This window comes from Physcomitrium patens, chromosome 5 (genome assembly GCF_059467195.1).
Source record: "Physcomitrium patens ecotype Gransden chromosome 5, ASM5946719v1, whole genome shotgun sequence".
Classification (NCBI taxonomy): Eukaryota; Viridiplantae; Streptophyta; class Bryopsida; order Funariales; family Funariaceae; genus Physcomitrium; species Physcomitrium patens.
Window position 1 is genome coordinate 3,434,474 of NC_143414.1, and position 12,428 is coordinate 3,446,901.

At 41.4% G+C, this 12,428-nt stretch overlaps 2 protein-coding genes across 5 annotated transcripts; both read right to left on the minus strand.

Moving 5' to 3' along the window:
- LOC112282588 (uncharacterized) lies at positions 1-4,068 on the minus strand. Of its 4 annotated transcripts, none has more exons than XM_090250269.1 (10): positions 3,692-4,068; positions 3,165-3,311; positions 2,815-2,977; positions 2,310-2,359; positions 2,084-2,151; positions 1,653-1,742; positions 1,267-1,348; positions 895-985; positions 644-692; positions 1-414 (listed from the first exon to the last, which is right to left on the minus strand). In XM_090250269.1, the coding sequence occupies exons 1-10, from the start codon at positions 3,947-3,949 to the stop codon at positions 267-269; spliced, it is 1,146 nt and encodes a 381-aa protein (XP_090106395.1). In that variant the 5' UTR covers positions 3,950-4,068; the 3' UTR covers positions 1-266. The 4 variants fall into 4 exon arrangements, with proteins under 4 accessions (XP_090106395.1, XP_024376144.1, XP_024376143.1 ...); XM_024520376.3 differs by having other exon boundaries at positions 2,310-2,368; XM_024520375.3 differs by having other exon boundaries at positions 3,683-4,068.
- Positions 4,069-4,738: 670 nt separating this feature from the next.
- Positions 4,739-7,250, minus strand: LOC112282587 (sedoheptulose-1,7-bisphosphatase, chloroplastic). Its single transcript, XM_024520373.3, has 2 exons — positions 7,036-7,250; positions 4,739-6,062 (listed from the first exon to the last, which is right to left on the minus strand). The coding sequence occupies exons 1-2, from the start codon at positions 7,165-7,167 to the stop codon at positions 5,010-5,012; spliced, it is 1,185 nt and encodes a 394-aa protein (XP_024376141.1). The 5' UTR covers positions 7,168-7,250; the 3' UTR covers positions 4,739-5,009.
- Positions 7,251-12,428: the final 5,178 nt, after the last annotated feature.

Genomic DNA, 12,428 nt, shown 5'->3' on the forward strand with positions numbered 1-12,428 from the left:
TATGTGAAGATTCATTTCTATAATATTTACTTTCGCAGTTTTCGCTACATGCGAAAGTGGGGTTTGATCACAACGCCAGTAGCTTTCTGGTCAAAATGTGACAATTTGTGAAAATATTCAGCTCAGTCTAACTGGAGAAAGAGTATGATCATTAATGAACGGGTCGGTACACTATTCTTTGGTTGCGCTGTAAGCGGAACATGAAAATTTGTTTTAGGGCAATGACGGTGTCACTTCGCTGCTGATGGAAAGGACTGTAACAAGAACTAAGGATTACAATCAGAGATGTTATATAATTTGTGTTGAGCATAGAAGGTATGAAGGCTATGGTCATCCCCGACAAATCGCCAATGCCAAGGCTCGTACAAGACGCCATGTAAGTTGTCCTTTGAAAACGACAGTTCAAAATGAAATCTAGCAGCAAAACAACAAGGTTAGACGCAACACTTGAAAACCTAGAGAAAATGAATGCTTTAATGCAAACTAGAGCCTCATATGCTGCATGCTGTCTGGCTGTTGTGCTACTAGCATGTGATGCTTTAAGTCCACGAGAAAGCTTCCTCCTGCTTATTACTACTTTCATCAATTTCGAAAGTTTTAGTAGGCTGATGAATATAAAGAGAGGAACCAGTCATACAATTACCTAGCACCGTTTTGTTCCAGCCATCTGTATGCTGCTCCCTCATCAAACTCTTATCAGTCATAGAAATGCGGGTTAGTATTGTGCAAGTGTGTGAGTGGGTGTGTGTACATGTATTCTCAAGGCAGCACCGAACTGCGAAATGGATTTCAGGATTTTGGAAAAAAGATGGTCCATACTTGCGTTGTCATCTAGATAGCTCGTTGACAGATTAACAGAAAAGCATGAAAGATAGAAGAGGAATTTCCACTCACCTGGTTCGAAATAAGTAGCAGGATCAGTCGCATCACCAATATCGATTGCATAACCAGTGTGATGCTCGCTGTAACCCGGGGGTGCAGATAACTGTCAGTCATAAGCAAAATTCATGTTAAGCTTTGTGTATAAAGCATGAAAATGGATTGACAGGATAAAAAGTGGAGTGACCAGTGCAGGCTCGAAAGATCGTTTCCTCATCGTTACCACTTGAAATATTGTAAACTCATTGTAAACAGAATATCTTCGTCAGACAATGCCATGAATTCATGAAGAGGAACCGAGCAGACTCGGTTTAGAATTATAAATCGATTATAGTCTGGCATCCTCTGCCATACAAACAATAGTCTTATCTATTAAAATGAACTCACCATAGCACGCTCAGCCGCACGTTGCATACGCTCTGCCTTCCCGTCAAAAAACACACTCTGTTGAGATGTTACAGAACGAAACCTGTGGCAAATGTAACGTGAGTCAAAATTAGGTTCCATTGCTTAAAACAGGATGAACACATCGTGAATATGAAATAGCCAACAAACACACAGATATAAAGATACAAACAGGGTTGCGGTTCTGCGAGTTTGACCACTAAGAAAACTTTCTGTACATAAAATAGCAAATTCATTGTTCTGAATCGTTATAATCGAAAGAGATCAGAGTACTATTCTACTCAGATCATCTTTCTGGAGAAACTACACGAATTAAGAAAACCGATATGATGGTCATCTGCATTTTGTGTACATGGGAGTTTTCATACCCAGAGAGAGGAATCAACCAGATGCCGTCTTTCCTCGCTGCATCTTGCATGCTGAGAAAGGCATTTGCAGCTGCAGTCCTTAGCATTACACTGCATCCAACAGTCAAAACCAGGTTGCGAACGTCAACGAAGAAACATTATATATATATATATATATATATATATATATATGACAGCATTGCAAACACCATCGGATTCCTGAACTGCAAAAAACTCCTTGTTATTACGAGAATATTATACAGAAGGCATAGCAAGCAGCTTGTCTTTACTGCTCTTGTTTGCGCAAACATCAATCTAAACCACTGGAGTGAACAATGAACCTAATTTGAGTTCATAGACTGCACGATCATGCTACCCAATGATCCTGCAAAATGTATTTGTCTTTTGGTTAGCTAAAAGTTGGAGAATACTAAGCGTGAGAATCTTATTACCTGCCATCAGCAAGGACAGGTTTGAGTTCAGACTCGGGAGCCTCCTCGGCTCGAAAGTGTCCCAGTAACTGCAAGCAGGGAAAACATAATCCACAGAGTGTTTTCAGCAGCAACAATGCTACTACAGCATATCACTAACGTGTTAAGTTCACTGATGGTATAATTCAGCGAAAGCAGTGAATTCAAGAGACAAACAATTACTTTAAGAGATATTGAACTTACCTACCTGCTCTTGATATGAAACTGACGCCATTCCAGACGGTGGTACCCCTCCATCTACAATGGCTTCAGCAATCGAAGTGTTACTCGACAAACAGGATACAGACATTTAACTTGCTGCAAGAATCTCAAGCACCACTATTGCCCAAAGAAAGGTTTCAATACCATGCCAAATAACAACATTCTGATGTGCTCAATGACTAGTCCAAGTTCGTGCTCATTCAACCAATCATCTATTACAAACTTGTGGCTTTACTAATTTCCTGTTAAATTGTTTGTTTAAAAATCAGATCAGACGTTTCTCTACTTGATCAAAAAAGAGAAACTTCGTAATGAATGAAAAAGAAGAGTTTGATATATCCAAACACGAGAGAACTAAATGGGTAAAGAGGTACCGAATGCTGTAATCGGAAACAAGAAGAGCACCAATTTCAAAACATGATTCTAGACGAGCTATCTCAACTGACAGATGCTTCAAGGAGACTGGACGTTAATCAGAAAAAAAATCTTACCATGTTTCTTCCTTGATAATAAATCTATCCTGAACTGAGCTACAGCCACCCCAGCAGAAAATGCGACTACAAACGTCAAAACCGTTACTGTCCAGGAAGGCGCTCTAGCTACACTGTCGTACACTCTGAGATCTTCAATTGGCCCTTCCGAACAAGGTTTCACCTGTTTGAACATTGTTCACATGTAAGTAAAAAGTCAAACTATTCTTCCAAACATTCTTGTTGCTGCAATCGACAAATGCCTCACTCAGGTTAGAAGTGCAAGAATGTTTTGCATTACGTACTTATCTGTTCATTTGTTGTTAATTTTTGTCAGATGTACATGAGGAATAGGTGAGAGGTATACTAACAGAGTCATTTGAAATTTCCTTAAATTGAGCGCTTCTTCTGAGCCTCTGCAAGTACTCTCTGGAAGGGGAGGCATACGGCTGGACAGGAAGCTCACTCTGCGCACTTTCCTCGCTGTTAACAATTCGCCCTGAAGGCGATAATCCGCTCTGGCAGAAAATAATAATATGTTAGCGCAAAATCCAAGATACTTATGTATTAATCCGCACTCTCTTCGTCCAGGAACATCCACCAAATAACGCATAGCAATTTCTTCTGCAGTTGAAGGATTGTACAGAACCCTAACCCAAATGCACAGCAAGGTGCTTGCGCCATTTTCAGAAAGGATCGAAAATTGACGAACATTCTCGATTCGGTCCAGCACGGTTGTTCAGGTGAATATTCAACCATCAACCACTTAAACCCTAATCTTTAAACCCAAAATCCAGTTTTCTTTGATAAAACTAAAGATAGATGACAGATGTCGTAGACCGCAATGCTCAGAGGATACTGTCTCCCGGCACAATACACACATGCTTACCACACTTACTTCAACCTCATTCTCGGGGATCCGTGGCTCCTCTGAGTCGTCTTCACTTCTGGGTTCCCCAAAAGATGCCGCAGACTCATGCAAACTACCAATCGCGAGTGAATTCTTCCCATAGAGTAGCCAGGACTTGCGCAATACTTGTAAACCCACAAGTTTTCCTGACCTCAAGCAAAGCGCTTCGCCATTCCTCAGCACCCTCGACTTCAGTGAGAAGCAGGGAGACAAGTGCGAAGGAAGGCAAATGACGAGCCCATCCATGAGTAACGTCCGAGTCTGATACAATAGAAATGTGATTGTGTAGTAACCTAAGTGCACAAGGCATCGTCCTGCGCCATAGCTTGCGGAATATTACGCCAGATAGCAATCGCCGCGCAGACACAGCATTGCCAGGAGTATGCGTGACGTGAAACCTCGTTAATATCATTCTGTGTTTTGTATTTTTATCAACGAACGTCGGTATACTTTTCGTTGGGGAAATGTTTTTCGTTGTCGAGGCCACTTTAACAACAGCATTAGAGATTTTGCGTTTGTGAGGCAATTTAGTTTTTTATTCTCTATGCAGTTTCAAATAATCAACGAAGTAAACTGCTGTAATGAGTTGGTCAGCATGGGTTGCAACAGTTATCTCCTTTCACTTCATTCATTTCTCAAATTTGTCTACGTTCTTTCATATCGTGAGAAGTGTAATGTATTATTCTTTGCTTGTCACGTACCGCGATATTCAAAATGAAATTTTGTTGGTGTGGAAGAGAAGTACCATTATTAATGTAGGAGGAAAGTGGCTGATTTCGTCGAAATTGAAATTTATTGCTGTGATTTGTTCACAATGATTAGCATTGGAGAATATTGAAATGAACAAATGAAACAATATGCAACTGGCATGACAGATGAAGCCAGGTGCTACATTGGATAAAAATGGAAAATAGAACAAAAATGTAACATTTGAGAGGGACGAGTACAATTTCACCAGAGCTCCGAATTGTTCATATTCTGCATTATCTACTGCAAGCAAGAAATAAAGAAGCTATTTGCACCTAACAACACAGGTGATGAAATTTATATTCGACTAATTTGCACATTCCAGTACCAGAGAACAAATACAAGCTTCCAAGTGGCAGCTATAACCTGACAAGCTGCAGCTTGCGAAGAAGGAAAACCATGAGACGATGCCATGCACCGAACAACCTTTACAAGAGAAAAAAAGAATATCTCATCTACGGAGCTGCTGCTGCTGCTGCCTCGGAAAGGTGTACCATGATTATAAAAAATAATAAAAAAAAAATTAAAAAAAGTGCAAAAAAAGAGATACAAAAACAATCTACACAGTGGCAGCGGCGAGCTCAGCCTTGAGCCTGGAGTCGCCATACAACGTTTCCTCGAAGCGGATGATCTCATCGCGAGACCCATATGCAACCTGGGTTCTGTCGTCGGTGTTCACCACCACCTTGTCCAGAACAGATTGCTTGCCATCACTACTGTAGCCTCCGGCATTCTCAATCAGCAACCCCAAGGGTGCAACCTCAAACAGCAACCTCAGCTTGGCCTTGGTGGTTGGCGAGGTTACATTAGTGAAGATACCCCTCTCCTTCACGATGATCTGGTTCACGTCGGGAACCATGCCTCCCGTGTAGCGGAGAGTGTACTTCTCGCTCACGTAGTAGTTAATCAGCTTCTCGTAGTCGGCGTTGTCGAAGGTGGCCCTCAAGTTCCCGGGGGAGAAGAGCTTGCCTTCCTTAATCTCAGTTGTCTCCTTCACATGCTGCCATTTGCCGTCATCCATGAGGAGGAACTCGTGGGTGCCGGGGAAGCCGTTAATGGCGACCACGTAGGTCGTACGGGGTCCGTAAATGCCCATAGCTGAGGCAGCTTGGTCACGGCCTGTGATGCCGGTGAGCTTGTCTCCGGGCCAGACACCGAAGATGGTGCCGACAGTGAAGTTGGTGTCGACGATACTGGAGCCGTCCAGTGGGTCGAATGCGACGCTGAAACCCTCACCTTCCATGTCCTGAAGGATCGGCTCTTCTTCGGAGCACGCGTACTTGCAGACGTGGGAGTGGCGGAGAGCCTCGAAGAGGAGCTTGTCGGCGAGCATGTCAACGGCAAGTTGTTCGTCGCCGAAGGTGTTCACACAGGCAGTGGCACCGCAAGATGCAGTGCGGACCTTGAAGGCGATGGTGCGGAGAGCCTCTCCCATGCACACCAGCAACCTAGCCAGATTCTTGTCGGTCGTGGCCTTGGCTAGGAACTCCTCTAGGCTGTCGCCGAGCTCTGCCCGAGTGAGTGTGTTCCTGGATGTGGACGAGGCCTTCACGGACACTGCATTGCGTGCATATGGCATGCTGGCGCCATAGAGAGAGCTGGCCTTGCCTCCCTGAATGAAATTTCATCACCCATCATCAACACCATCGTCAGTGTGAGGTTTGCATGGGAATTGCAAGAGTTCATATTCGTGTCACCTGCCCTACTGACAACTACAATGTTAAGTGTTGAAAATCTCCTAATGTCGGCAAGTATTTCCGCAGTTGAAGCACATGGTTTCTATCCTAATTGTGTCCCTCAAACCCGAATGGTAAGCATTGAGAAACCAGGCGTATGTACACTTTAATTCAATAATTCGATGACCCTGAGAAAGATGTTACGACTGCAATGGAAAAGAGGACGCACGAACTGGTTCCTATGACGTATGTCTGCCAATACTAACTACAAGTTCTCGGATGTAAATTGTGGTTAACGTAAGCGAGATAAATTCTCAGCACCTCGTATAGCAGTCATTTTTACGATTCCAACAACAGTGAAGTGAGTTGTTTCTCAGTTCTTCAAAATCCCAGCCATGACGCGAAGATATACTAACTAAACATCTCGGGGCGGAATATTCATTTCAACCAACATACATACTACTTTAACTCCCGACAAGTAGAGGAAGTCTGAGGACATAATACACGTCCACGGATCTAAAGAACTAAGCAGCTGAGCGGTGTGGGGAAATTGGCTCTTAACGAGGCAATTCTAGTAGGAACACCCCAATTAAGCCGTCATTACATGAAAAATCTAAGAATGACTGGGTTTGTACATGTAGACACCATTATTAACCCACTATTAAGCGTCCACATACGTAGCCAGTGCACAATTACCACTCAACCCACGTCACTATTTCACATCTCACAACCACTCAGACAGATGGTACAGCTAAGGAACTCTGGATGCTAGCTCTAGCAGTTTACAAGTAACTAACCAGGCGTCGTGACACACCTACAGCTCGGCTGAGCAGTGATGTGAAACCCGTGACTTACAATATGCGTAAAATCGAGCACAAGGTGTGTTCCTTACGAGGATTGATGACTTACCAGAGAAGTGGCGGCCGCGGAGCGGGGGAAAGCAGCATTCTGAACGCCAGCTCCAGCAACGGCACTGGAGGACAACTTGGCGAAGGATGAGACAGCGCTCCCTGCAGCAGTAGCGGCCATGGTCGTCGCCATTGCTGATCAAGCGAGACTCAACCTCACCAACACCAAGACCCAACTACAAAATGGGGAAAAAAACAGAGAAGATGGGGCGATGGGTTGATAGCAGTGAAGAGTGGTATTCACAGCGGGGTCCTCAAGAGCTACATGCTTGGCGGCAAGGCGAAGCAGTAGAGAGGGGAGAGCCACACAAACGGCGCTTTCGGATAAGAAACAATCCTACGGGGCTGCTTCTTCGGCGCCACTACCTCCTTTTTCTTCCTCGTTTTTCAAGTATTTTTTCTAGTAAAAAGAGCAACAATAAACTGCCTTGCCTTGCTGGTTAGAATTGGGTGTTGTTGTTGTTGTTAAAGTCAAATTGTGTGTATTCTGAGCGATTCCTTTTTAAAGGAGAGATTGTTACTAGAGAATTCAGTAGTGAGGCTTTCATTTGTTTGGCTATCCTGAAGTCAAGCGCTATCCTGAGAGCGTTGAGGGTGCACCGCCACCATGTCTTGTTGCTTTTTATGCAGACTGTGGCCCTTGTTGCTTTATGGATTTCCTGCGGCTGAGGTTGAATCCATGCCCTGTTGCCTTCCTCTCATTCTCTTTTGCTTTGCATCCTTTGTTGGACATGCCTAACATTTCCAGTCACCTCTGCATCTAATTTTTTTCCTCTGAAAAAATATAAAATTAGATCACATACATATATATTAGTCATCTATTTTTTCAAAAGATACCACTTCAATAGCTCTTTCAAATTATCTAAAAATCATGGTTTGCTGTCTATGAGGATTTTTATTATTTTTTTATTTTATTAATTTTTTGTATTTTTTTAATTTAAAAAAAGATAGAATTAGTTGTCAGTTTATTTGATTGAGGGTTGTATACATGTAATTTAAAAATATTATAGAATAATTCTTATTTAGAATAATATGGCTAATTTTCCTTTGCTCTTAAGAACTTTGTTGTATAAATAAAGATTGTTATGCACTATCACAAACATGAAACTTGAAGAAAGAAAATCTTTATTACACTCTTGTATCACTAAAAGGAATTAAAAAGTTACTCAAAGATGATATAATATTGAACTAGATTGGCTATTGCCAAAAACAAGAAGACCAGAAAGTCTTGAAACAAGACTAAGGACTAGAAAAGCATTGACAAGAGTGAATGCTTCACTCTTGCTTCCATATATATTCTCTAACTAGGAGCTATGTAGCAATATTCTATAGGACCTCCAACATATGTTGACTTTATTAGCCACATGTCTTAACTTATAAGACAAGTTATCTATATATGCACCACATAGTTAGCTTATTCCACAAGCTACTACATGGAGTTAATTTATTCCACAAACTACCAACGCATGGTTAACTTATTGGCCAAATTTTTAACCTATAAACACATCTAAAATCAAAACCACGTGTATGAAGCTTCTAAGAAGCTTTTCTAAAAGACTTTATGAAATTAATTTATATTTATATACTTCTATCTAATTATATAAGTAAATATTGGAATAAATGTATATGTCAGTGACATGCACAATAGATCAAGTGCTATAAACCAATCATAAAGTATGCAATCTATACCAAATACAAATGTGCAATAAATACACTTAGAAGTGTAAGATGATAAATCTATCCACCAGTGGATTAAGCTACTTCTAACACCATAAAGAGAGAATCTAAGAGCACAAATGTGAAGTTGATATAATCCTAAAGCTTTTCTAAATAGCTAAATCAACATAACCAAGAAAATCCTTAAAATATAAGCTTTTTCTCTTTCAAAACCACTTAGAAGAATTGACTCAACATTCTTATCTAGTCAAAGGGATTTCTCCATCTAAGTCTTTAAATCCTATTTGATACTAATAGAGTCAACTAATGGAAAAAACTAAGTGGATGAAAACTACCAAACTAAAGTAAATTACAAACATTCAATGAGATTTGACACTTGATACTACATCATGTGACAACTAGAACAAGTTATTAAATGGTTGCAAGCTCAAATTACAATAAAACATTTGAAATATTTAGACTTTGCAACAATAACACTTGTATACTCCAATTTTGTATCAGTAAATAAGTAAAGTAAAATAGAAATCATTATGTAGACATCTTCATTTTATTGTATAGAAAAACTATGTACAATTTACTTAATTTATTAAGATTTAGAAAATGAATAAAATATTTTATTCTTCCAATTATTTGTTGTCACGGACCAGAAATACAGACAACAAATCTAAACAAGAAGTTCACGAAGAACTAGTAAGAACTAGATTGACTAGATGAGTACAAGAACAACACCAAGAGAAGTGAGCTAGAGCTCCAAGAGATGCATTGTCGAGACTGAAGAACTCTTCAGCCTCGACTCCTATATATACTACTGGCCTATGGTTCTAAGGAAGCGCATCAAGAAGCTTCCAAAGAACTATGAAGCTTCTCGAGCAACTACCCAAGAGCTAGGAAGCTTTTCAAGTAACTTCCTAGAATCTACTAGAATATTCTAAGAATCTTCTAGAGCCTTCAAAGGGAATCTTTAGGAAATCTTTAAAGAATCTTTAGGGAATCTTTGAAGAATATTCTAAGAGAATATTCAAGGAATCTTTTGGAAGTTTCTAGAGACTTCTTTCTAGAAGGTTCTAGAAACTTGTCTCTAGAAAGGTCTAAGGACTATGTCCCTAACATCACCTCCTCCTTTAGCTTGGAGGTCTCCGAGAAGCAATGTTATCGTGAGTCAATACCAACACAAGAAAATGAAGATCTATCGCATAACCTCTGCTATGAACTCCAATTGTTGTTCACGAGGCAAGTGATTCAATGGTCCTTGAAGCCAACGGTAGTGGCCCACGCCTTTAACTTCTGACCAAGCATGAACCTCCGTGTCTTCATTGTGAAATTGTCCTGCAAACACTCCTTCTGGCTGACCATTGTAGGCAGGCTCGACCTCAAATACAATCACCAGCGATCTGTTGCTCGGAATCCTTCGACGTCGACGTGGTGCAAGCGATTCTTCATCTCGCGGTCGTCTTCGTGAGCTAGTTGCTTGAGATGATATGACAAGTGTAGTATCTTGGCTATCCATATTCAAAGGCTAAAACAATAAGAACAAACTTGGGCTACTAACAAAGCTCTACGCTATCTTGGAGAGAATGACTACATCAACTATGGATTTTGGTGGTGCTCTCTCCTCTTTTCTATTTTCTGGATGAGCAAGCTTCAGTAAGAAGCTATCGTCGAACCGGCTTGGATTTCTCACGATATCGTCGATAAAACTCCTATACCTTTTGCGGCGCATTCGCGAGATTTTTGGCCGGCTCCCATGTTCGTTGATTAATATCGTAACCGCTCCAATGCACAAAGTATTCTAATTTACCCCGTCTTTGCCGTGAATCCAGGACCTATTCCACCTCGTATTCTTCGTGGTTCTCTATTTCTATGCTAGGTGGTGGACATTGTACTCTTCCAGGAAAAGACGATTCTCGATAAGGCTCCAACAAAGAAACATGAAAGACAGGATGTACCTTCATAGTAGCTGGTAAGTCCAGACGATACGCTACAGGATTGATCTGCTTCTAGATAACAAATGGTCCCAATCTCCGATAGTCCAATTTGTCACATGGCCGCTTGGTCTTCATATTTCGTCGAAGCAGCCAAACTTTGTCTCCAATCGTGAATTTAGGTGCCTGATTCCAAAATTTATCCGCGGACGCCTTGTAAGATTCTTGGGTAGTTTGCAATTGAAGCTTCAATGTAGTTTGAAGCTGCGAAGGCTCCTTCACCAATCCTTCAGCTGCCGGATTGTTAATCGTTGACGAACTCCATAAGTCAAGCTTCGGATGGTATCTATAATTGGAAAAGAATGGCATTTGTTGAGTTGACGCATGAAGGGTGTTGTTATATGCGAACTCGGCTAGCGGTAGATATGCGACCCAATCATCTTGTTGATAGTTGATGGTGCAACGTAAATATTGCTCTAAAACTTGATTCACCCGTTCTGTTTGGCCGTCCGTTTAAGGATGAAATACCGAAGAAAGCTTGATATCCACCTTCAATATTTCAAAAAGAGATTTCCAAAACTTTGACACAAACTGGGTTCCTCGATCCGATACGATATCATCTGGTAGACCATGATATCGATACACATTATCAAGAAAGAGTCTTGCTGTGTCTTCGCTTGACGATGTCTTCTTGCAAGGGACAAAATGCGCCATCTTTGTAAGCCGGTCTACGACAACAAAAATACTGTCAAATGAATTCGATGGTGGTAGATCCGTAATAAAGTCCATGGAAACCGAAGACCATGGTCGGCGCGGAATAGGCAATGGCTGTAGAAGTCCATAAGGCCGATGTCGAGGGTTTTTGGATCTTGAACAAATGTCACAAGATACAACAAAATCTTTCACATCCTTCCACATTTGAGGCCACCAGAAATCGCGAGAAATAATTTCCAAGGTCTTATTGAATCCAAAATGTCCCGCAGCTGGAAAGTCATGACGAGATTGAAGAACTCGGAGTCGTGTTGGCCCTTTTGGGATATACAACCGCTCTTCGAAATATACTAGATCTCCTTCCATCTTGAATTTATCATCACTAACATGTTGCTTGATATCAAGGGCTAGAGAATCTTCAATGGTTGCAGCCCGTACCTGGTCGAGGAAGTCAACATCAATTGGTACAATAGCTGCGTTGAGCCGAAATTTCTCTAGCTTCAACAATGTCGTGCACTGTTGATCAAATGCTGCATCTCCAGCCTTTGGCGCGAGATATGATCTCCTTGATAATGCATCGGACAACCCTTGTTGCTTCCCAGGCCGATAAGTAATAACAAAGTCGAACCTGGATAGCGACATACTCCATCGAGCTTGACGCCGATTCAAAACCCGAGCCGACATAAAATACTCCAAATTCTTGTGATCCGTATATACGGTCACTGGATGTGCAGTTCCTTCGAGAAAGTGGCGCCACTCTTGGAAAGAATCTACTACAGCAAGGAGTTCCTTATCGTGGATCTTATAGTTGATCTCAGCAGTAGAGAATTTTTGAGAATAGAACGCAACTGGATGGAGCTTCTCATCTACGCCCATCTGTGAAAGTACAGCTCCCAAAGCAAAATCCGAAGCATTTGTCTCCAAATAAAAGGCCTTTGTAAAGTCCGGATGTACCAAGATTGGAGCTGTAGTAAATACCATCTTCAAATCTTGGAATGCTTTTTCTGCGATAGGTCCCCATTCGAGCTTGTTTTTACACGTTAACCGAGTGAGGGGGGCAGCAACTTGAGAATAATTCTTGATG